Raw genomic sequence first — 26339 nt, forward strand, 5'->3', positions numbered from 1 at the left:
TCATGCGTGATACCATCAGTGCACTCAGCAACTCCCGTCACGACATCACTCTCTGTTGGATCAAAGGGCACACAGGCAACAAGGGGAACACGCAGGCGGACTTGCTAGCCAAGAAAGCCATCATCAACTTATGCACATTCTCTTATGCTGAAATCCCCATTAGCTGGCTGGCAGACAAAGTTCACAGCTACACCGTCGATTGTTGGCAAAAGCATTGGGACAATAGTGATACTGGAAGAACCGTTTACAGCTTCTTACCCTCCATAACTGAAAGGATGAAACAAAAATATATAATTCCATCTTATGAACTCACTCAAGTCCTAACATGTCATGGGACCTGCATAGCTACCTGGCGAGGTTCTTAAGTAAAGGCACTGGTCTATGCTCGTGTCCCCTGGGCCAAAGACAGGATAGCTTACATCTTCTCTTTAACTGTTCCCTGTACAACCATTAGGGATTGCAATCCAGCAGTGTTTTGAATCCAGCTGGATTTTTGCTGGATTGAAATCATTCCAGCTGGATCCAGCGCGATCCAGCGTGGATGTAGTTTTGGTGCAATAAAATGTTATCTATCTATCTATCTATCTATCCTGCAATTTATGTTTTTTTAATGAAATAAAACATTTAAAAAAAATACTTTAAAAGCTTTTATTATTTAGACTGGTCACTATAAATCAGTAAAACTTCTTACACACTTAGGTAGTAAAATTAACTTTGGTTCGGTTTAACATTTGAGATAGAAATAATTAACTTTAAATGTTTAGTTAAGATTACATTATAATTATAATCTAAGTTAAATAATAGCAAAGGTAATTCTACTGATTAATTTATATTAATATATTATAATAATGTAAGGACGGATAATCAGTGGCTAAGTGGCTATCAGTCTTACCAGTTTTCATATATATAGCTCTACATATTAGTCTGTAGTTATTTATAGGTATGTAAAACTATGTACTGGAAGTAGAATAAGTTAAATAAACTACACCTTTATCAATCCAGCAAAATTTAATAAAATAATAACGTTTTCAATCGTTTTTAACGATCTTCCTCGGTTACAAAAAAAATAGAACATTAAATATAGAACATAAAATGTGTTCGGAATAAATATGAAAATTAACGGAAAACGCCCAAACGGACAAAATATAGATAAATAAACAAAATAAATAGCGGAAAAAATATATACAGGGTGTTTTTTTTTTAACTGACGGTACTCAGAAACATCTGTAGAGCAATCTAGCAGCCGGACTGTCGCCAAATTTGGGAGAGTGACTAAGGACGACATGGAAAAGAGATTCCGCGAAGAAAAAAGTAGTACCTAAATTCGCCGGTAGAGGAGGATTTGGCGCTGTTGTAGCGAAAAAGCTACCAGCACTTCACTGAAGAAAGGGTCATCAGTCGCTTTTTTCCACTTGCATGGCCGCCTCGCTCCCCGGATCTAACCCCATGTTACTTTTTCCTGTGGGGTTACTTAAAGTCCAAGGTCTATCTTAGTAGTGTCCCAAACTTGATGACTTTGAAGGACAACATTTCTCGAACTGTGATGAACATTCCTGCGGAAGCCATGTTACGTTCGGCCATAGAAAACACGGTGTTCAGGATGCAATGAGTTGTCCAGCAGGACGGTGATCACATTGAAGAAGGGAGAAGGTTATTTGCTGATTAATTAAACTTTCGTTATTACACTGAAGCCTCTGTCTGATTATTCATTCGTGTATTTGTTAATTGCAGCTGGATTTTATGCAGATTCTTAGCTGTTTTGCTACAACAGCGCCAAATCCACCCCTACCGAAAAATTTGGGTACTACTTTTTTCTTCGTGGAATCTCTTTCCCATGTCGTCCTTAGTCACTCTCCCAATTTTGGCGACAGTTCGGCTGTTAGATTGCTCTACAGATGTCTCTGAGTACCGTCAGTTTAAAAAAAACACTCTGTAGCCTATATAAGATCCAATGAAACCAGCATTGTCCGTTAATAACATTAATTAATGTAAAAGGATCTCCACATGGTAGACAATGAGTCCGCATCTCTATGGTTTATACAACTAGTTGTCATGTGCGCCTTGCAGATTTCCAATCTCTCAAGATGTTTGACCGTTTGCCTATTTGTCGTCGTTTTTATAATTGTCGCTTGATCCCATTAGACGTTAACATCCTTCTGTCTTGTGTATGATGCCAGCGCAGTGTTGTCAAGGTTCTTACTGATTGTATATTTGTGCTCTTGGGCCTTTGTTTTAAACTGCGCATCGTTGCACCCACATAAACAAGCTTGGAATTGAAACGTTGGTTGTGTAAAGGCACCGAATATATACTCGTTGTTGAATTCCGATCCTATTTCTTTTTATCGTTTCTTAAAAGTTTGAAAACAGTGGGATTACGTCGGCATACAATATGAAAATTATCAGACCTGGCAGTACATCTATGTATCTCGTTTAAAAAAAATGGGATGTAATTAAGCACTATTCTTTTTATATTTATTCGAAACACATTTTATGTTCTATAGTTAATGTATTTTTTTGTAACTGAGGAAGATCGTTAAAAGCGATTGAGTACGTTATTATTTTATTAAATTTTGCTGGATTGATTAAGGTATAGTTTATTTATGAGTAATTTAATTATTAGTGTTAGTAAAGTAGTGAGTAAGTAATTAGTAGCAGTCTAGTAGTTAGCAAAGCGGCAACGCGACGACGTAGACTTTTTCGCAATTATTTAACAAGTTAATTGAGTATTTGCGGATCCGCAGCGTTGGATCCAGCACTTGGTGCTGGATCCAGCAGGCCGAAGAATGCGCTGGATCCAGCTGGATTGCTGGATGAGGGATCCAGCTGGATTGCTGGATGAGGGATCCAGCAATTGCAATCCCTAACGACCATGCAAGGAAACCTCTTATCACCGCTGCTTTAGCCACGGCCACAGCGTGGCCTTGCACTCCGGACACTCTTCTAAAGCACAAGGACATCTATCATGAACTAATAAAGTATCTGAACGCCATCAAAATTCTCAGTTAAACTACCAGCTGTTGTGTTCGCTATGTCCATCTTCTACTGACCCATCTATAAACTGTTTCTCCATGGGTTTCATCTGTTCGAATCATTTCATTAACGCCATGTTTAATTTGGACTTATTGGGATAATCCTGTATACCTGTATCTATTTGTTTATACTGTTATTTACTGTATGTATCCTTTAGCTACTCAATAAACGGTCCCCGTGCCGGCATTCATGAGATCCCTCTCCCTTTTCTCGCTCTCACCCCACTCCGTTCCTCTCTCTATCTTCTCCACTTTTCTCCTCAGGCTATGCTTCAGCTTGACCATTTTCTCTCATTAATGTCTCATTAATGCTAGGCAGTATGGCTGAACAGGTCTACAGTAGGGTGAAGTTCAATCTTATCTAAGAAAGATACAGTATAATCAAGAAGACTCAAACAGCTAAAGGAGTATCAAAATCACATCTGAGAAATAAAGAACATCGAAGAGCTCATAATGGAACCCGAAATGGATCTGACAACAGAAGAACGCCAAGAAACTCGATGAGATATGTTTTATTCTGAAAAAGAGGACTAATGCCGATATCTGCTATTAAAGATCTTTTGAAGAAGTGAGAGGATGTCAGAACAACATCTTAGAATGGCATTCAAACCAGGGTGAGGTTAATAGGCTTGGGGATATCTACAATTACAATGCTATTAATTACTTCTGAAAAATCCTGAAGAAGAGGGAAAAGCAATCGACATTAGACAGATTCTTTAACCCCCACAAATGGAAAAAACATGACTAATAAAAATGTAAGACTGTGTATGTATATATTTTTATTATTACATATAAATAAACGTAGTAAGAAAGTATATATTTTTTATTTTTTGGGGATTTCCAGAACGAATTAATCAAATTCTCATAAAAACCTATGTTAAATCGATAATCGGTTAACGAACAATTTGTATAGCGAACAAAGTCTTGCAGCGGATTATGTTCGTTAACCGACCACCCACTGTATTTAAAAAATCACATTTCAGTTATTATTTAGAGGTTGTTCTTTGTAGCCCATCATAACTCAAATATTTAGTTTTCAAAATGCGATTTAGTGCTTTTATTTAGATTTTATCCAAACTTTAAAAAGGTGTTGTGAAGAAATCAATATTAACATTTCTTTACAGAAAAATTAATCATGAAATACAACAATTTTTATTTAAATTTTAGGGAAAGGTAAAGATGGTGATCATGAAAGAAGGCATACAAAGGGTTGTAACTGCAAACGCTCAGGTTGTTTAAAGAATTATTGTGAATGTTATGAGGTAAGTTTTAATTATTTTGGTTAATATGTTTCTGTAGTTTTTCAAACAGTTGATAACAATTACTAGAAGATTCTAAATATTTTTTCAAAAAATTTGAGCTTTTCATTTTCTTGAAAAATACACTTCTTAAGTACAAGAATATTGAAATATATCCTATAAATCATTTGCCCCAAATAGTTCACGTTAAATGTGAAAACAACTGAAAGTTCTTTAAAAATAACAGACTACTTTGCTGGAGTTCAACATGTGACAAGTATTACTAGATTAGATGTCTAAAGAATTAATTTCTCAAAAATTTCCTGCATTAAACCAAAGATGAAGAATTATATTTTACCAAAATAATGCATATCTTCATATAGCACTTATCACTGATTTTCACTTATTTTGTTCTGTGCAAGAAAAAATTTTCAGGACTGAGATGATTAAAAAGTCACTTTAAAGGATTTTTTTAGTGGACAAGATCCCAATTTTAACTACACTGGGATTCACAGATTAGAGAAGATTGCAAAATATACTTGATAATGGTAAATGCACCATTTCAGGAATAAAATAATCTATATATTAATTGAAAGAGGGTTTCAGTTTTCTGACTTAGAGTAGATGGCTGGGACTAAAAAATATGGTTTGGGTATCAAATTAAAATTCTTAACTTGTAAATGATACTGTTGAAGAGTGATTAGAAAAAGGTACAATAGTTCAAATGTGGTAAAGATAAAATGTTAAGTCTAATAGGCAAACACGTCAAGCAATTGTAAAACCTTTTTCAACTTGTACTTTGGAAACTGCAGATACAGAATATACAGGAATGAGTAAATTATTCTGAACAAAAGAGAAAAATCATTGCAAGACCATCAGCTAAACAGAATAACTAAAACTCTCAAACCTCAACAAAAACATAAAGGAATTACTAACAAAGAGTAAATTAGTGTGGCATGTATGGGATATTCTATCATTTATAAGGACATTAACTCTCTGTCAGCAGCTTGAAGGTTCTCTTTTGCGAACCCTCTACTTCAATAACGCAAAACTTTGTGATGGCTATGGTATGGACTGTTTACATTATTTGATTTAATAGATATGGGTTATTGTTTAATAATATTTTGTATTTAATTAATTTTAATGTTTCACTGTATATTTATTGATTTATTTTTATGTCTTCTTTTATTTTATTTCATTTTATTTATTTGCGATCATTTTTTGAATATTTTCAAATTTATGTTTGTTTTACAATATCTTAACATTCAGATGGTAAAATCTGAATTTGTATTCTAGAATATTATTATCCAAATTACCGTTGTGGCATTCCACTACATATTCTACTTGAAGACGATTGTTAAAAATGTCCAAAAACATTTTAGTTATTAAGTTTTTGCTGTTTCTTCAAGGTTATTTGAGTGTGTTTATTACCTTTTACAGCAACTCTGATTTAGGTGCAATTGTTCAGGTATAGTTTAGTAGCAAAGATGAAATGTTAGGTCAACAGGAAGACATTGACAAACATGTCGGGCACTTGGAAGCCATTGTGATTTAGATTTTCTTAACTGCTCGAACATCCTGTTGCACTCCATTACTGTGATATTTTGCTTTGTTTGCTAATTATGCCTTAATTAATGCCTTAAGACATTTTTTATTACTTTTCAATAAATTAGTTTTGTCAATATTGACTACACTGCCACCTATCAACTTTTAGCACTGATCTGTTTTTATTTACTATTACTTCGTGTTGAGACCAAAATGTGAATCTGACTGTCCAGTTTGTTACTTAATGCGAATTGATGGCTTTCTTGACAAATCTACCAACTAAAATGTAGAATAAACTTGAACATTCAACTGCTGATAGCTTAAGAGTTTTATAATAGCCAATGAGATTGCTATTAGATGGGCCAATACTACTTTCACCATTAATCCAGAATCCTGCCAATTGAAGTTGGTTAGCCTTAACAATGCTAAATTGACCACTTGGAATCTGGTTTCAAAATTGAAAGAAGCCATTGAGAGAGAGAGAGGACTATGGGATGTGCCTCATGGTACCAGAGAACAGGTAGATGCAAATCACCTACAAACAGCTCAGAAAGCACTTGCTGTGCTGATGATTTTTGTGTAGAACACCAAATTTTAATAAGTTCACTGTATTTTAATTGAATCATTGATCATTGTCGAAATCAATATCATTGATTTTGACAGGTTTCTGCTAGTTATTTTGAAATACAAAAATATGAAAAAACCTTGAAATGTCAGTAAAGTTGTTAATTATTATTTGCATACTCCACAATACATAAAAATGAATATTTTAAAAATGTATATATAAAAAGTATTAAAAAGAACTACAGAAGAAACCTAAAAAAAATGGATTAAAATATTTTAAAAAGGTTTATATTGAATGAATACCCTAAAAAATATTAGATAAGTGGATTGAAAATATTTTAAATATAAAGAATAAAAATAAATGTAAAAATAAACAAAATTGTATATTTAAAAAATTTTATTATAACAATTAATTTTTTCAAAAATTCAAAAAATATTTAGGGATCGTAATACACAGAAGGTATGAAAAATTATACTTTAAAAGATGATAATGAATAAAAGTAAATTTAAAAAGGAAAACAGTATATAAGTTGGAATGTTCATGGGATATACCAAAGATATATGTGAGAGAAATGGAGAGATTATTATCTATGAAAGTAACAGAACATATTAGAGCAATAAAATACAAATATGAAAATTATGTAATGGCAAAACATTGTAATTTAGCAGTATGTGAAATAAATTTAGATAAAATCAAAACTTTAAAATGAGAGAAAAATAAATTTGTGAGGGGATAAATTGTAATATAAATAATAAGTTGAAGGGATATTTTGAAATAAAAACAAGTAAAATGGCAAGGCCGTATTTGGGACAAGACTATGTCTTGGAGACTCACTACTAAGCGGGACACTCACGACAGATCTCGTTTTCATTCTCCAATCATCTTTCATATCGCTGGTTTTGAGCGTGATCATTCAAACTTTGCCAGCCACGGCCACCACTACAAGATCATCCACCATGCATTTTCGGTGAAATTAACCTATCCAATGTCGAAATTTCTTTCAGTTGCATGATGCCCCAGGTTGAATTTTTGTCAATGTGAAAATATTCCATTTTGGAAAAAATAATGGTGGCTATTGTATCATTCACAATTAGTTTTTTATTTTACACAAATGAAATATATATATATATATTAATAAATGTAAAAAGAAAAAGTAATTATATTTTGGAAGTTAGTTTTAATATAAAATTATAATGACAAGCCATTTAGTTTCAAAAAGTTCCGATGATGAAACGAGATATCGCCGGTCGATCGGTCGAGGTTAGCACGTGGCGACCAGAAATATGAGGGGAATGACACGGGACAGGTAAATGGTTTTTTTCAAAGATTTGTTTGTCAAAATTCAATTTAGCAACATTCGCTTTTCGACGTTCCCAACACACGTTTGTCAAAATTCGATTTCACAATATTTGTATTTCCAACTTACCAACCAGCAACACATGTGCAAATCTCGCACTACTGCCTGTTTGTAGAGAGTGTCGCTATTTTGTATTTTATTTTGTCTTGGTTCTCGGTCCCCCGACTACCTACGAGTCTGGTTTTTTTATGCGCACATGATTTGGGCACCTAATACTCTGTGCCAAATTTCAACTCCTGACATGTACTCCTTCATACCTCTAAGCTGGTAAGACATCAGGCAGTACGATTTCATAAACAAAACATAGTCTTGTCAAAAAAACAAGAAAAAGATTAAATTGTTAAATAGTAGTAAAATTGTTAATAGGTAAATAACCATATGAGCCTTCTGGTCTTATTGTTATAATTATCAGACTTATCACACACTTTTTCGATTTACTTAATACTCACTCCTGAATATGCATTTCAGGTTTTTTAAGAGACACCTCTTTAGCTAAGTTACATATACACACAAAAGAATCTAATAAAATGAAATACAATATACAGATATAAATGTCAGTTTAATTTGTTTTTAAGCCCAGAAATTATCAAATATGCAGTGTTGTTACATAAGCAAAAACACAAAATTGAGAATTGGTCAGTACCAGGCCTGGGCTTTTAAATGGGCAAAACCATGAACAAATTTGTTCAAACATACAAATTGGTCAATGTATGTAAAACTCAAAATAAATCCCTGATTATGCATCAAAATATAATTAAATTTATTATAATATGAGCAACTATATACAATAGTTAATAGAAATAAATACGCAATAAGTTAGAAGAAATGAACTTTACAAGTTATAAAAATTTCAACAATATTTTATCTAATCAGAACCAAAAGCAACAAGCATGTACAAAAAAAACTTTCCCAACACTTGGGAACTTAGTTCTAAGATAATTCTAACTTAACCACTTGGCGTCCGGACCCGAGTTAACTCGGGCAAGTTTCATAGCGTTACAAACAAAACGGTACTTTTGGCCCGGAAAAATTTTTTTTTTTTTTTTTTTGCATCTTTGGAATGTTTTCTAAGTCTCCAAATTTTTTGAAAAATTTTATTGCGATTTTAATTAACCTTTAATGACGCACGATTAACGCTCAATTGTTTTTTTATGGGATTTTTTTATGGAACTTTATTCATCCTTCTAAAGTTCTAGTGCGCCGATTTTACTTCGGTAAAGTTATTTAAAGCTATTTTCTGATGTCAAAAACAACATCCAATAGTTTTTTAATTTTTTTAATTAATAGATTTTATTATATATACATTTAATTAAGTCGGGGGGTCGAAAATTTCAATTAAAATCGTAATTTTAAAAAAATATTTAGAAATATACCGCCATCTAGTATTCACCCTACTTTTTACCCTTCTCCTCCCAAGAGTTTCATGAGAATGTCCCGCGAAAGACAACACCAGCTGTTCTCAAGGTCATCCAGCTGTGTAAACAATGACTCATCGGTGTCAAGTTTCACGCTAAGGCGAGAAAAAGGAAATTGTACTTTGAAGCTTTTACTTTAAAATTAACACATTTCTTTCGTTTTTTTTTTCAGTTTTAAGTATTTTTTATTGATTTTTATATAGAGTTTGAATTAATTAATACGCCAAGAGGTTAAGTTTATCTCCACAAAAACCGACAAATAAGAAGACTAGACTATTTACAAGATTCACAAAAAAACATCTTACACCTAACTGTCACACCAAAAGGAAAAGTCATCTCAAAATCTTTGCTCACCAATCACACTTGCTCATGAACTTCACCTTGTCTTTCTTCAGGCTTGTCAAATTTTTATATTCCATGTGACAACAAACAGCTGTGCCACTTCCACTCATTTACATACTTATACTAACAAGTGATGATTTTTTTTCCTTTGCAATCTTTCAAACATTTGTCTTTACCAATCTTTTCAAAAAAATTACTTTTGATTTTTAGAAATTAGTCACAATTGGGATTAAGAGACCATTCTTTTAATTCCTGTTCAGAAATCACACAATCTGAGATGCCATAGTAGATTGGAACATAGGTGGTACAGGTGTCAGTCTTGGTAAGACTATTATTTTTCAAATTTAGTTTTGGTTGGATAAGGAGCTTTTGTCCTTTAACAAAATAAAACATCCCAAAATAAATAATAACAAGAACTAAATAAAAATTAAAGGAAATAAAAATGCAATTTGGCCTCCGCTCCTTACACTATAACCACTATGTACATTATAACAATAATCATAAAGACCTTAATAAAATTGATGTTAATTTACCAAACACTGTAACCATATTTAAAGTTAATTCCTTACCGCTTGATGGTGTTTTCATTTTGGTATGTTTTTTATCTTCTTTTTAAGTCCATTACACCATGAAACTAAAGCCATCATAATTTAGATAATACTGTCTTTTGACTTTCCTTCTACATCAATCAAATGCGCTTTACTTTTTGTTTTAACTATCATGGGAGTAATCAATATCACAATGTTGACTATACAATAAAGTTTAAAACATCAAGGTACATTGACTAAAATGGTTGGTAAGTTCATTCACAACATAAAACCACACTATTCACAAAACATGATTTGTCGTATCAAGTGACTATTTATAGTTATCAGAAAATGTGTTTCAAATTTCTGTTTTGCAGCTTTGAGGTGGTCACAAACCCTTTCAAGAAACTCATCGTCAATGGAAATATCATTTTCCACTAAAAAGGGTTTTAATGTTGGAAAAGGTGCAAATTGTATTTTACATACTAATTCATAACACCAGTTTTTTCTTGGATGCCTTTATTTTGTCATAGGCAGCGAGAAGAGTTAAAGAATTTTCCTGAAGGGAGAGATTTAGTTCATTTAATTTAGAAAAAATGTCTGAAAGATAGGATAGTGCTAATAACCATGTTTCTTCAACAAGGAATGATGCAAAATCAGAATTACATTCATTTACAAACCATAAATTTTGTGCCTTAATTGAATAACTTTATTAGTGTAAAGTACTATTTTTAGTATCTTAGGAAACCGACACTAATTGCGGTCGGTAAAACTTCCATTAACCTAACAGGTACTTTACGCGGATTCGAGATTAGTTTGCCAGGCCTGGGCTTTTAAGTGTGCACCGAAAATTTAGTAATAATAATGATAAATATCAAGTCAAATCAAAAAGTTCAAATATATTTAATTAGCAACTAGAATGTACTACGTACAAATGTCAATAATCCAAACAAAATTTATTAACGAAAATCAACAAGTCAACCCGACAATAAACTCAGCTACTTAGCTTAACTTAATATTAATTCCCCTTTAAATTTTCGACAAATCAAATACTTAGAAACTATGAACAAAATCTCTTACTAATTAAACGTCTATCCGTCACCTCACTATACGAAGAACCTATTTCCTCAATCCTTTCGATATCGTCAAATCGAATTCCTCTTTAACACCTTGGATCGTCCAATTATCAATCTGGACTTCTATCAGAAAATACTTCGCTTTCGAATTCACCTCGCTCTCAAAGTCGCCTCGATTTGGAAATCACCTCTCTGGAAATTCACCTCCCTGTTCTTCAGTTAACATACGGGTTTTATACTGTGAGGTGACGTCACACTTCAGCTGAGTTACTCCCCTTATTTACATACTTAGTTGCTAACATTAATTTTCTTTTCTGGCAGCTTTAAGTTTCCGACAAAGCTTATAAACCGTTTACAAAGTATTTATCATAATTTTCTGGGATGTTAAGACGGTTTATCAAGTATTTCTTTACTAGTGAGTGTGGGGACTCCCCCCTCCATTTTTTTTTCTGCGGATCGTTTACTTCCGCTGGGCAGCGCAAGTGCGCAAGATTTTTCCTACGGCGCTTATTTCTCCGTGAGTTGTTTTATCTTCTTTTTTTTCGTTACTAACAAGAGAGTGGTGGGGAACCTTCGTCCTAAATAAACATAAGCCCCAAACAAAATATAATAAAACAGAAAAATAATAATAAAATAAAAATAACGCTTGGACTCAGTTCCTTACATTAGTACTTTGCCCCTAGAAGCCAGCAAGTTTCAGAATGAAGCAAAAGTTGTGTATATTCACTGTCCATTCCATTTCAGAGTACAGAAAATAACCTGTTGTTTGGAGTTGAGCCTTAATAAAATTAATTGCCTGCTGACTACCTGTCCCATCATTGCAGACCACAGGTTGAGAAATGCTGTAATATATGAATTATGTTAAATTCTAGCTTTTTTAAATAATATTATATGGATGTTTCTCCTGCAGTATTTGTAATTTTAGTTTATTTAGACTTTGAAATCACAGATTAGAGATAACTAAAATATTGTGTATTATTGTTATATATGAAGGAAGATCAAAACAAATTGAGACTGACTTTCCTTTCTTGAAAGTATAGCTCTAACAAATTCTGTATCAATGTAAAACAGTCATGAGAGCAATCCACAAGGTTCTAATATGCAGCCCAAGGCTTTGACATCAATGTTATTTTCCTTGTTTTTTTCTTTGTGCCATTATGCATACTTAAGAACATTCAGATTATTTTCATCTTTTCACTGGTTGAATTAAACTACTATATATTATCAGAAATTCCCATGTCAAGCATGGTTGGGATTGCCCTCTTCTCAATTTCTAGTAATTGAGAAGAGTAAGAGATTTCAAGAAATTCAAGAACAGTTGCTAATATTTCTATAAATTAGTACCCTATGCTGTCTGTCAGAACATAATAGATGCTGGATAATATATTTTAAATAACAAGCTCATTAGATAATTACTTCCAATTGGATAATAGAATGTCACATGGTCACTACAGAAAGGTTTTGTTGTAGAAGCAACACAAAAAGGCTATTTTTTAAAAATTTAATAAAGTAAATTTATAATTATGCCATTTGCCAAAATATTTAAAAATACAGCTTAAAGTAAGTGAGTAGTGTTACTGAGCTGACATCAATAAAACCTTTTTTCTAAAGCTAATAGCTAATAAAGTAAAATAACAACTTTAATACTTTCACACTAATATTTCCACAAATGAAATAGCCTATACTTTCCATCAGAACATAAAAAGAATATAGCCAAAATTTCATTAGGATTGGACAAAAATAGCAGGAGTTACAGGGAAATCATGCATGCACATGCAGTGGCTTTTATATTATTAATTAGTTTGCATATTATTTTAGTACCAAATGTACAGTACTAGTGGTTATGGCATATGTTTGGTACTCAACAGACTTTAAACCTGCAACTCAAAGAAAAAATGCATGTGGCTCACAACAAGAAGTTGCTCATCACTGCTGTAGAGAATAGTTTTTGATTCATCTGTCCAAAATCTTGCTCAAATATGACACTGTGTTTGACTGTTAATGTGTGTGCAAAACAATGTTTTCAATTTTGTCACAGGTGAGTAGCAGACAGCTGATTGCAACTAATTGTAGAAATGCAACCAGGTTTTATCACCAGTGACATTATTTTGATTGTGAGAACAAACAGGGCAGTACAGCACAGGAAATCACCAAAATTATCATTATTATTATTATGTTGGGTTATGTGAGATATACTCAGTTAACACCAGAGGCTGTGTACTATGCTGGACCAAAGTCAAGGCATAGTAACTAAAACAAAAATTAAAAAAGTGTGTCAGTATTCAGGAATTTCCTCACAATATGACATGTATTCAATATAGTGGCCTTCTGTAGTGTGATGTATGTATTTCTATTCAATTGTAATGTGCCCAGGCTTTTGTGTAGTGTGTGTGGTATGACACCTGTAGAGGAGAGAACGACAGGTACAATAAGCACCCTATCCATCCTCCACAGATGCCTTATTTCCTGGGCCAGTTCTGTGTACTTGCTGACTTTCTCAGTTCATGTGTTTTGTACATTGTGAGTGTTTGGAATGGATATGTCTATAATGTATGTGATTTTATTGTGTTTGTCAATGAGTGTGATGTCTGGTCTATTGTGGTAAATTGTTTTATCTGTGATTATGGCTCTGTGGTAGTAAATTTTGTGGGTGTTGTTTTCCAATACTGTCTGTGAAATGTATATGTAGTATGGTTTGTGGATGACTACTAATTTGTGTTTCTTTGCAAGCTCTTGATGTATTATATTTGCTACTTGATTGACTATTCATCTATGTAAATAATCTGTCTGTGCCAAGAGCTTGCAATCGGAAGTGATGTATTATATAGTTTCTGGCATGATGTGACATTTTTGCATGTGTCATTTCTGAGTGTTGTATCTCTGAGTATGTGTTTTCTGTAGTTTTTAGTACAGGTATATCTCGAGTTACGTCGTTCCCAATTATACATTGTTTGTCAAAAAAGTATATGGAAAAATAAAAATAAAGTTTAAGTCAGTTTATTCGACTTTAAATCCGTCTGCCTCAAACATTGAAGTCGTAATATCACTAGAAAAGCGTTGAAAGCACATAAAATCATATTAAAATATGTACATTTACAGTAAATGTTAATATGATCATCATAAATCCTAGAGAACAAAACATGAAAACATCTGTGTTTCTGTGTTGTCATCTTATTTAGTGGTCTTTAAGTGCTCATTATTGGCATTTCCTCCATTATTGGCGTTTAGTTACAACGTAAGTCGTAGTTTCGACTTACGTCGTAACTACACAAGTAAATTCGACTCTCCTGAAACCAATTACCGACGTAAGAGAAGGTATACCTGTATTTCTGACCTGATTCTGTATGGCAATAATGAATCCTTCCATCTCCCCAAAGAGGCCTCCCCAAGCTAACTAACTGTTTGATGTAATTTTGTCTTTATTATTATTATTATTATGTTGGGTTAAGTGAGATATACTCGGTTAACACCGGTGGCTGTGTACTATGCCGGACCAAAGTCAAGGCATAGTAACCGAAACAAAAATTAAAGAAGTGTATCAGTGTGTGCGTCTGTATTTAGGAACTTTCTCACAATATGACATGTATTCAATATAGTGGCCTTCTGTAGTGTGATGTATGTGTTTCTATTCAATTGTAATGTGCCCAGGCTTTTGTGTACTGTGTGTGGTATGACACCTGTAGAAGAGAGAACAACAGGTACAATAAGCACTCTATCCATCCTCCACAGATGCCTTATTTCCTGGGCAAGTTCTGTGTACTTGCTAATTTTTTCAGTGCATGCATTTTGTATATTGTGAGTGTTTGGAATGGATATGTCTATAATGTATGTGATTTTATTGTGTTTGTCAATGAGTGTGATGTCTGGTCTGTTGTGATAAATTGTTTTATCTGTGATTATGGCTCTGTCGTAGTACATTTTGTGCGTGTTGTTTTCCAATACTGTCTGCGGAATGTATTTGTAGTATGGTTCGTGGATGTCTACTAATTTGTGTTTCTTTGCAAGCTCTTGGTGTATTATATTTGCTTATTATTATTATTATTATTATTATTAAAATATATAATTATGATTTTTTTTATAGGCAAAAATATTATGTACTAATTTATGTAAATGTGTTGGTTGTAAAAATTTTGAAGATAGTTCAGAAAGAAAAACTTTAATGCATTTAGCTGATGCTGCTGAGGTTAGAGTACAGCAGCAAGCAGCAGCTAAAACAAAAATTTCTTCACAAATTCAAGATCTTCCCACAAGACCACCAATAATTTCTACTACTGGTGAAAGGTAACCATTTTTTTATTATTATTAACATTCATAAAATTATAAATAATCTATTATTGAACTTTATAATCAAAATTGTAACATTAATAAAAGAATTATTTTGAAAGCAGATTGTTCTATTCCTATTTCATGGAATTAGAAAAATAAGCTTTGCATATGTTTCTAAATTTTTATTTACTGTTCAAAGTGTTTAATTATTTGTTCAATAAATAACTTCAGATCAGTTAAAATCATGAACATTTTTTCATTTCAAAGGATCATATGAGGTCTATGTTTTAAGTTTACCTTCCATTCATAACATACTTTTACCAGTATAATAAATTGGCATCAACTTTATTCATGGAGTGAAACCATAATTTTATACTAATGACATATCATTCAAGGATTAGTTTTCCTATTATACCATACCTTAGATATGTTGCACAACATATGCTGTATCTGATACAAGAAATAAAATTTTGAGATTTTCTCTAACATCTAATTGCCAATACCAAAAATTCTGCAGCAAAATTTTTGATAATATTAGGTTTTATGTATATTTGTGAACAGTTGTTTTCTATTATAAACATGAAAGATTTGTGTTCTTAAAAAATGTTTATGAACATTTGGAAACAATATTAAGGATAAACACTAAAATTTAATCCAGATTTTGAAAAGATGACTAAAGAAAGTAATTAATTTGTAAAGAACTTTCTTAAATAATATATACACATGCATATTTTCTTCATAATTAGTAAAGGAATAGACAACATGTCATATAATTTATAAGTAAATCCTCCCAGCTACATTTCATTTATGGGAAAGGGGGCCATGTCATATTAAAGTCTATGCATCACTGGTTTAAAGTAATATAACTATTTAAATATACTTAATGAAAGCTTTGATTATTTTCTTCTTGACAGAAACCATTTCTTAGTATTTCTGTTTTCATTTTATTAATTTACAGAATAATGAAAAACAACAAAACTAACAAGTTTTTAGTTAACTAACAAGAGTGACAAAAGTGGATACTACGACCAAGAGAATATCATCAATAATGCCATTCATGTCATGTGCACTAATCAAATTTCACTGCAGCATATTGTCCTACACTTATAACTGAAATGCAGTGGCTACAATTGCAGAAATTAGTCAATATTTTAATCAGTTTTAACATTTATCAATATGAAAAATAAGATTTTACTTATTTAATCTGACTTTCAATACTTTATTATATAGAAATTAAACTTGGTTAAATAAAGGGCATTTTAAAATGTAAAAGACATGTGAATTTTGATATGGAATGTTGAAAATAATATAGATTTTGTGATACATAACATAAGAAATTTATATTTTTCTTCTTTATCTTGGATTTTTATAAAACAAAATTTATATACTTTCATCTTGAGGAAACTGTGTTTTATGTTTTCTTTCTTGCGTAGACACTTCACTCTGTAAAAGACTTTATTACAAATTGCCTCGGCACCGCAGTGCATTACCGAGGTGAGGTACAGAGAATATTTACATTTTAACATTTTTACTATATACAATATAAACACAAAGATAATAGTCTATAAAAGCTCGCATGTACAACTGCAGAGATGACATTGAAAGTATACAAATCAGACCATATATCCTTTGTCATCCGATCCTACTGATCTTTAGAACTAAGCAGACAAACACGAACAGTAACAAAAAAACTTTATTAAAAAGGTGAGAACTGTCACCGACATCCTCGGCCAACATCCAGGCAAAAACCCGCGAACTTTCGCGCCTCTTTTTCTTACAAGTTGCCAGCCAACATCTCGTTGGCAAGTGTTGCCAGGCAGTGTTCGGGATCTCTGGCGCTGGCGGCCACAGCTACTCCCCCACCAGTGTCTGCGACACGAAACGAGCGGGAAAGGATACATGTCGGCCAGAGCGTGTGGTAGTTTGTCGCGTTGGGGCTGGATTGTCTGTGGTACGTCTAGTTGGCGCTGGTCTTGGCATTGGAGACGTTGGGGGTAACTGGTCCGACTCACTCGCTGCGAGAATAAAAGCCGGTTTCAGTCGATCAATAGAAACTACAGTTTCTTTTCCCTTTATGCATAGAGTGAATGTCTTGCTACCACGTGACACGACTTCGTAGGGTCCATCGTATGGAGGCTGCAAGGGCTTCCGTACAGCATCATTGCGAAGAAATACGTGGGAACATGACTGCAGTTCTTTGTGGATAAATGGGTTGCGGTAGGAGTGGTGCACCACAGGCACTGGTTTTAAGTTTGCCATCATCGTCCTGAGTTTTTCGACGAAAGAACATGGATTGACGTCCTGAGAACCTGGGACGAAAAACTCTCCAGGCAGTCGGAGGCTGGTGCCATAGAGCATCTCAGCCGCGGTAGTATTGGTGTCTTCACGGAGCGCAGTTCGCAATCCTAACAAGACTGTAGGTAGCACTTCCGTCCATCTTTCAGTAGAGTGACACTTGATGGCAGTTTTAAGTGAACGATGAAAGCGTTCAACAATGCCATTTGCAATTGGATGGTATGCTGTTGTCCTAACTCTTTGGGTACCAAGAAGTTGAGTGAGGGATTTAAATAAGCCAGATTCGAATTGCCGTCCTTGGTCAGATGTTATTTGGGCAGGCACTCCAAAGCGAGATATCCAGCCTGAGTACAGGGCTGAAGCTACTGTTTCAGCTGCTATATCTGGCAACGGGATTGCTTCAGGCCAACGAGAAAATCTATCGATGATTGTGAGGCAATATGTTGAGCCGTTGGAAGGTGGCAATGGACCAACAATGTCAATATGAATATTTAAAAATCTAGCGTCTGGAATAGGAAAGGTTCCCAAAGGGCTAGCGACATGTCTCTGGATCTTCGATCGTTGACAAGAAATGCAGGTGCGAGACCATGTCTGGCAGTCTTTACTGATGGATGGCCAAACAAATTTTGCTTTTACCAATCTTGTTGAGCTCCTTACACCTGGATGGGACAGGTTATGGACAGTGTTGAAAGCAGTGCGACGATAACTAGGCGGAATGTATGGACGAATGCGACCTGTCGATACATCACAGTAAATTTCGACATCACTATCAGGAAGTTTAAACTTCTTAAGTACAAGTGATGAGTCACTTGAAGTCAGGAGAGACTGGAGCTCAGGATCTTGCTGTTGGTCTTTTGCAATTTTGCTATAATCTATAGATGGGCTACTAATTGATTCAATACGGGAAAGAGCATCAGCTGGAACGTTATCGATCCCCTTTATGTGTCTGATGTCTGTTGAGAATTGTCCTATAAAATCAAGATGTCTCAACTGACGGGGTGTACACTTATCGTGTCGTTGCTGGAAGGCAAACGTTAATGGTTTATGGTCTGTGTAAATGGTGAACTGTCGTGCTTCCAGCATAAACCGGAAATGTTTCACAGCCAAATACACAGCCAAAAGTTCTCGGTCGTATGCAGAATACTGACGCTGAGAGTTACTCAGTTTGCGGGAAAAGAACGCCAGTGGCTGGAGACCTTGTGCTGTAACTTGATGAAGGGCAGCGCCCACAGCAGAATCGGATGCATCGACGTGAAGTGCAAGGGTAGCACTTGGTGAAGGATGATGCAGTAAGGTGGCATCTGCTAATTGTGACTTACATGACTCAAATGCCTGAATCGAATTGTCAGTCCATTTAATCTCGCGCTGGTCGTTTTTCTTTGCTCCTTTAAGTAGGTCGTGTAAAGGAGCTTGGTGATGGGCCGCATGGGGTAGGAACCTACGATAGAAGTTCAAGATGCCTAAGAACCTTCTCAGTTGTTTGAGGGTCTGTGGTCGCTTCTGTTGAGTTATGGCAGATACACGTTCTGGAAGTGGCATAACGCCGTGGGGAGACACCGTGTATCCTAAGAATGATACATGTGGAGCAGCAAAAGTACACTTGGATGCATTGATTTGCAGACCGTACTTGTCAAGGCGTTGAAACACTTGCCGCATGTGCATCTTATGTTCCTCCCACGAAGTGCTAGCAATGAGGATGTCATCTAGGTATGAAAAACAAAAGTTTAAGCCTTTCAAAACTTCGTGCATGAATTGTTGGAATGATTGGGCTGCGTTGCAGGGACTAAAAGGAAGGAAAACGAATTCAAATAGCCCAAATGGCGTTGTAATGGCTGTCTTTGGCACATCATCTGGGTTAACTGGTATATGATGGAAGGCTCTAACCAAATCGATCTTGGAAAATATTCGGGCTCCGTGTAGACTTTGACCAAAATCGTGGATGTGTGGCACTGGATAGTGATCGGGAACAGTTATCCTATTCAGGGCACGATAGTCTCCAGTAGGTCTCCAATCGTTACGACCCTTCGGCACCATATGGAGGGGAGAAGCCCAGTTGGACTTTGATGGTCTGCATATACCTAACTCCATCATGTGCTGGAATTCTTGCTTTGCTACTTGCAGCTGAGCCGGATGCAATCTACGGGGTTTGGCAAATACGGGTGGACCGTGTGTCTCGATATAATGCACTGTGTTGTGCCTGACTTTATCTGAAAACGGTCGAGGACGAGTGAGATGTGGAAAGTCCTTGAGAATATCCTGCATTGGGGAATTGCTGATTATAGTTTTGACCGAAGTAGGTGGTCCTGTATAATATCTTCCTCGTGTAGTAAGAGAAGTCAGGGGGTCAACCAGTAATCTGTTTCTGATGTCGAGAATGAGTCCAAAGTTAGCCAAAAAGTCTGCACCGATTATAGGCTTCTGCACATCAGCTATGGTAAATTCCCATCTGAAAGAACGTCTTAAGTTGAGGTCAAGTTCTAGCACCTTTGTTCCATACGTCGAGATTTTAGAGTCGTTGGCAGCATACAATTCAACCTTTGTAGGCTGATTCTTAGTGCGATTGGGAATGATCGATAAATCTGCTCCAGAATCAATTAAAAAATTTAGGCCAGTTTTGTTGTCATACACAAACAGACGGCTATATTTAGGAGCCTGGCTGGACCCACAGGCCGTTACTGCGGCTGACTGCGCTCGTTTCCCTGATCAGCAGTTCGGTCGAAGGAACACGGCGAACGACATTTCCTAGCGGCTGATCCAAACTTATCATGGTAGTAACAATATCCCTGACGATTGAGGCTTCTTCCTCGAGGGCACGAACTAATGCGATACCTCGAATTCGGAACATGTCGGTTTCTCTCTCTCCTACGATAACGGGGACGAGCAGTACGCGATACATTAAGTTCTGCAACCTTCGTTGCGAGTTCTAAAATCTGCATTTCGAGATTTTTGATTACGGGATTTCCGGCTTCTAAGTTGATGCTGGCCAGTTGGGTTGGTTCTGTAAGTTCAGCAACCTTGTCAGCAAGGATGGCTAGCTTGTCTAGTTCATCACCGCTAACAGCCAGAACTGTCTGAATATTTTTGAGGAGACGTTGGAGCCACAAGTTTCTAAGAAATTCTTCGGTAATCTTGCCCGCTGAAAGCTCCCTCATTTTACGGAGTAAAACGCTGGGTTTCTGATCCCCTAACGCCAGATCTTCAAGCAGAATTTTAGCCTCTTTAGCAGCGGAGTTCTGAAAAATTTCGAGGAGTCGATCTTTGAGTTTAGTAAACGGAGCCTCGGCTGGACAGTCAAATACTAAGTCACTGACGTTAGATAGAATCTCCGCGTCCAGGGAATTGATTAAATAGTTGTACTTAGTGTTCTCACTTGTAATCCGATTAATGGCAAAAGCTGCGTCTAGCTGCACAAAAAATAATTTGATGTTGGTTTTAGTGAAGATAGGCATTTTTGCCTGTACACGTCCGATTTCCAACTCGTTCTGTTCCGCCATTTCGGGCGCCTAACTATGCGTGTAGAAGGAAAGCAGGATAGTCTTTGATTAGGCTTAGCCTGAGTCACGCACTCTTAGTCGTCTTATTGAATTTACGATTCAGAAACTGATCATACCTGCATGTCCTGTTAAAAATATTCCTTCAAAGACACAGAGTTGTTCACTATCCAATTCAGTCGAAAGTCCAGGTAGTTCGCTAATCGCATCACGTTCGGGTTCACCACTTTGTCATCCGATCCTACTGATCTTTAGAATTAAGCAGACAAACACGAACAGTAACAAAAAAACTTTATTAAAAACGTGAGAACTGTCATCGACATCCTCGGCCAACATCCAGACAAAAACCCCGCAAACTTTCGCGCCTCTTTTTCTTACAAGTTGCCAGCCAACATCTCGTTGGCAAGTGTTGCCAGGCAGTGTTCGGGATCTCTGGCGCTGGCGGCCACAATCCCATAGATTACGGAATAAGGTTTAAAATATATACACTTTAGAAATAAAATCAACAAAGTTATTCGCTTTTGAATATAATACAGTTTAATATTTGAGAGCATATGCTTGTCCGACCAAAGTATATAAATAAACACAGCCAATATAATATTTAACAACAAAGTTGCTCACATTAAGAATATAGCATCAGAACAGAGTAATTCGCTTGGAGATTACAGTAACAAAACAACACTATCCATTATATTCCTATCTGACCATCGTTCTTTTAAAATACATATTAACAAGTTTGTTAAAAGCTTGATTTATGTTTTTATCGTTGATAAGTACATTTAAATTGCATGGCCAGTTGGTATGAGCAGGCAACATGGTAATAATGTGATGACGCATGTCCTCGAGCATGGGGCACCAAAATAGGTAGTGCTCCACACCATCAGGGACATCGCACAAAAAGCAGTTCTGGTTTGAAGACTTGTTAAATCTGTAAAGGTAGTTCTGGAACCTTCCATGCGCTGTGTAGAACTGGGTGACATTATGTTGGATGAGATGTCCAGCAGTAGTAGAAACTTTGGGAAAGAAGTTTCTTGTTATTTTATTCTGAGTGTCCCAGATCTGCTGCCACTTGATAAGCGCACTTTCTTTGAGTCGACTAATTATGAAGCTTTGAGGGATTGCAGTGTAGCTTGGATTACAATTCATATTTGAAGCACACCGAGCCAGCTCGTCTGCTCGCTCATTCCCGCAGACTCCAATGTGTCCTCTTACCCAAACGATTGCAAAACTGTTGACATTCTTTGATATTTCTTTGAGGATTTGATTTACAATTGGGTGGCGCCAATTGTAGTTACATATGGATTGCGCAGAGGAATTGGAGTCAGTAAAGAGATTAATTTTCATACCACCAAAGTTATCATTGCACCATCTTACGGCTGAGAGGATACCCCAAAGTTCTGCTTGGAACACGGAACAGAATCTTCCCAACTTATATGAGGAGTGGTGAACTTCATTATTATCCTGATAGACAACGAAGGCGCTGCCTACCTGCTCTCCATCCTTCGATCCATCCGAGAAAATGGCCAGAGTTTGGTCTGCCCAGGGGTGACTGGCAATAAAGGGCCAGTTCTCTGGTGCTTCACTATACTTGCAGTGTAGAGTTTGCTCTATATTGTTATAGTTCTCATTGTTTATGAGGACATCCAAGCCATGTCTCATTTTCCATCGTTGCGAAACCATCTCGAGTTCCTGTGCAATTGGCAGTTTGCCTGCGATGACCTGCAGGGCTGCCGTGGAGGTTGTCGAGTACGCCCTACAAATCCTAAGGAGTGCTCTCCGCTGGGCGCTCTGTAGCTTCCGATGAATATGTACCTGGTTCTGGCCCTCGACCCAGACCGGGGCTGCGTATGAGATCATAGGAAGGAACACAGAATCATAGATCACACTCATAATTTGGGGAGAGAGCCCCCATTTCGTTTTCGCTACCTTTGTCATTTTATTGAATAGCAGATTAGTTTTATTACAAATGTTCTTGACATGAGGAAGCCAACTAAGCTTGTGGTGTAGCGAGATTCCCAAGTATTTTAATGTTGGTACTACCTTAACACTGGTGCCGCCCATTTTAATGGTCGGTACCCTTTTGTATAGATGTCGTGCCCTTGGTCTGGTAAAAATTATCCCTTTTGTCTTGCTTGGATTAAACTCAAGCTTGTTCCTCCTTCCCCAATTGAGGACCTTCTCCAGAATTCTGTTGGCCTTGTGTTCAAGTTCGGCCCTTGAATGTGCTGTTACCAGTATCATCGCGTCGTCGGCATAGGCCCCTGTCCAGACACCTCCAAAATTTTCATTTACAAAGCCATTGAACAACAAGTTCCACAATAGCGGGCCCAGCACGGAGCCCTGCGGGCACCCACGTGTGATATGCCGAGTATGGGAACGTGAGCCCACTTGTAGTGTGACGGTACGATCATGCAAGTAGTTCCTTATCATGTTGAATATATAATTTGGACACTGGCTCTTTTTAAGACACATCAATATCATAGGCCACCAGGCCGAGTTAAATGCGCCTGCTATATCCAGACTGAGCCCCATAATGTATGGGTGGGTGTTTTGCAGGGCTTTAATTTTATTAACCAGTGAGAAAATGGCATCCGTTGTACATGTCCCAGACCTAAATCCAAATTGCTGTACGTTTAAGTATTCTTCCTTCTCCAAATGCCAAACCATTCTATTCATTATTAGCCTTTCTAATGTTTTACCCAAAATGGGAAGTAGGGAGATATTCCGGTAATCTCCCGGAGAAGTGATATGGGCATCTTTGGTCTTGGGAATAAGTACCATCCTCGCTTTTTTCCAATCGGCAGGAAATATACAGAACTTTAGGCAGAAGTTGTATAGTGTTAGTAGGAGATTCGGACGGTTTTCCCAAATTTTCCGAACAATGACCGCAGTTATCCCATCCAGACCCGGAGCCTTACGTGTTGCCAGCCTATTGACAGCTGCCTCAATTTCCATAACGGTAAAAGAATGCGGGCTGTTATAATGCAATGGAGCACTAGTCTGCTCCCTAATGGAGTGCTGGAAAGAATCATCGTCCGATTCGTTATCGTCCGGGCATAGGGTCCCCATTATAAGATTGATCGTGTCCTCCATATTTTTCACACCACCATCAGACGAGCAGATACTAGTGAGGCAGGAGGGAGTCTTAAGTTTAGATGCGCAGCATTTGTAAACAAAACCCCATGGGTCTGTAGAAGCGGAGGAGCAGTATTCCTTCCATGATTTAACCTTAGCGTCCTTTATAGCCTCCTTATAGATGGCCTGATAGTTCTGATACCGTAACTTTAGAGAATCCCTGTCATTGTTCTTGCAGCGTTGGTAAGCCTTCCTGTTTTGGTTGTTTATTTTCCTCATGTTATCCAGATTTTTGTTCCACCAAGGTACCCCTTGTTTCCTTGGTCTATCAGTAGGGAAGCACTCATCACAGACTTGCGAGATCATTAGGATCTGGGTGTCAATGTAGTCCACAGCCTCACTCCTATTATTAATTGAGGGAGACAGATCTATCCGATCATCTAGGCATTCGAAGAAAAAGTCCCAATCCACATTGTTCGTTCTGTAGAATTTGATGTTGTTTATTGTGCTATAGTCATCTGTACAGCCAATATGGAAGTTAATGTAACTGTGGTCCGATAGACTGTCTTTAGTGCAGACCTTCCAGTTGTGCAACTTGTTAATTATACCAGTAGAGACACAGGTTATGTCTATCCAGGAATGCCCCCTGGGACCTTCGTACGTAGGAGGGGAATTAGGGTCATTAACCCCCTTCTTGTCTGCGCGAATTTTAAAAAAAATCATAATTAATAATTAAATTATAATTAAAAATAGTCAAAACTAAAAAAAAAACGAAAGAAATGTGTTAATTTTGAAGAAAACACTTCAAAGTACAATTTCCTTTTTCTCGCCTTAGCGCGAAACTTGACACTGATGAGTCATTGTTTACACAGCTGGATGACCTTGAGAACAGCTGGTGTCGTGTTTCGCGGGACATTCTCATGAAACTCTCGGGAGGAGAAGGGTAAAAAGTAGGGTGAATACTAGATGGCTGGATATTTCAAAACTTTTTTTTTTAATTACGATTTTTATTGAAATTTCCGACCCCCCCGACTTAATTAAACGTAATTATAAAAAAATCTATTAATTAAAAAAATTAAAAAACTATTGGATGTTGTTTTTTACATCAGAAAATAGCTTTAAATAACTTTACCGAAGTAAAATCGGTGCGCTAGAAGTTTAGAAGGATAAATAAAGTTCTATAAAAAAATCCCATAAAAAAACAATTAAGCGTTAATTGCCCGTCATTAAGGGTTAATTAAAATCGCAATAAAATTTTTTCGCGCGGGAAAAAATTTTTCAAAAAATTTGGGGACTGAAAATACATCCGAAAGTCCAAAAAAACATTTTTTTTTCGCCGATTTTTTTTCTCCGAGGGTCTAAAACACCATTTTCTGTGTAACGCTATGTAAACCGATCGAACTGAGTTCGATTGCGGACAGAAAGGGGTTAATAACAACCAAACCATTCACAGCCAGGAACTCCTCGATAGCCTCCCCCTGGGGTCCAATTTCTTGCCCCCCCAAGTAGGCGAGTGGGCATTTAGATCACCAGCAATCACATATTGGCTATCCTTGAAGTGATTTATGATATCCTGTATTTGGTCCAGTTCATTAGTTATGTCTTCCTTGCCTGGAGCATAAACGTTGATAATAATCAGACTGAGGTCCCCAAGTGTGGTTTCGATGCAGACTATTTTGTCTGTTGTATACTTCTTATGATGGAGTATGGCCACATTGTTATTGGGCACAACAATGGCAGCCCATGGGGTATGAGTATTGTCCTGTACTACAAGATGCCTGTGTGGAAGGCAAGCCACCCTGTTGCTAATGCTATAAGGTTCTTGCAACAGTACAATATCAAAGTTAGATAAGTCCTTGCCCAATGAAGAAATTGTGCCGATAGACCTCTGTAGGTTTATTTGCAGAAAATTTAGTCTATTATAGTCAGTCCCCATAATTGGTCCTGGTCATTATTAAGTTCCTTATACGTTTGTAAACTGGGCAAACCCTGTCAAATGCATTATGTTTCTGGTCTTTATCTCCCTGAAGGTGGCAATTATGGCAAATAGGGCTCTTATTCTTTTGCGGGCAGTCTCTATATTTATGATTGCCAGCACATTGGCTGCAGATTTCTTCT

The 26339-nt window shown here is 36.2% G+C and overlaps 1 protein-coding gene across 5 annotated transcripts in view; it reads left to right on the forward strand.

Annotated features, from left to right (window-relative positions):
• LOC136979446 (protein lin-54 homolog) overlaps positions 1-26339 on the forward strand; it is a 168863-nt gene that overhangs the window by 121857 nt on the left and 20667 nt on the right. For 4 of the 5 annotated variants that reach the window (XM_067275455.1, XM_067275452.1, XM_067275453.1 and 1 more), the window contains exons 10-11: positions 4197-4291; positions 15176-15375. In XM_067275455.1, the coding sequence (XP_067131556.1) occupies positions 4197-4291; positions 15176-15375 (295 nt within the window). Of the gene's footprint in view, positions 1-4196; positions 4292-5707; positions 6405-15175; positions 15376-26339 lie in introns of those variants that run through there. The other variant, XM_067275456.1, reaches the window with a different exon arrangement.

Source organism: Centruroides vittatus, unplaced genomic scaffold, assembly GCF_030686945.1.
Source record: "Centruroides vittatus isolate TY-2023 unplaced genomic scaffold, ASM3068694v2 contig_620, whole genome shotgun sequence".
In the NCBI taxonomy this organism is placed as follows: Eukaryota; Metazoa; Arthropoda; class Arachnida; order Scorpiones; family Buthidae; genus Centruroides; species Centruroides vittatus.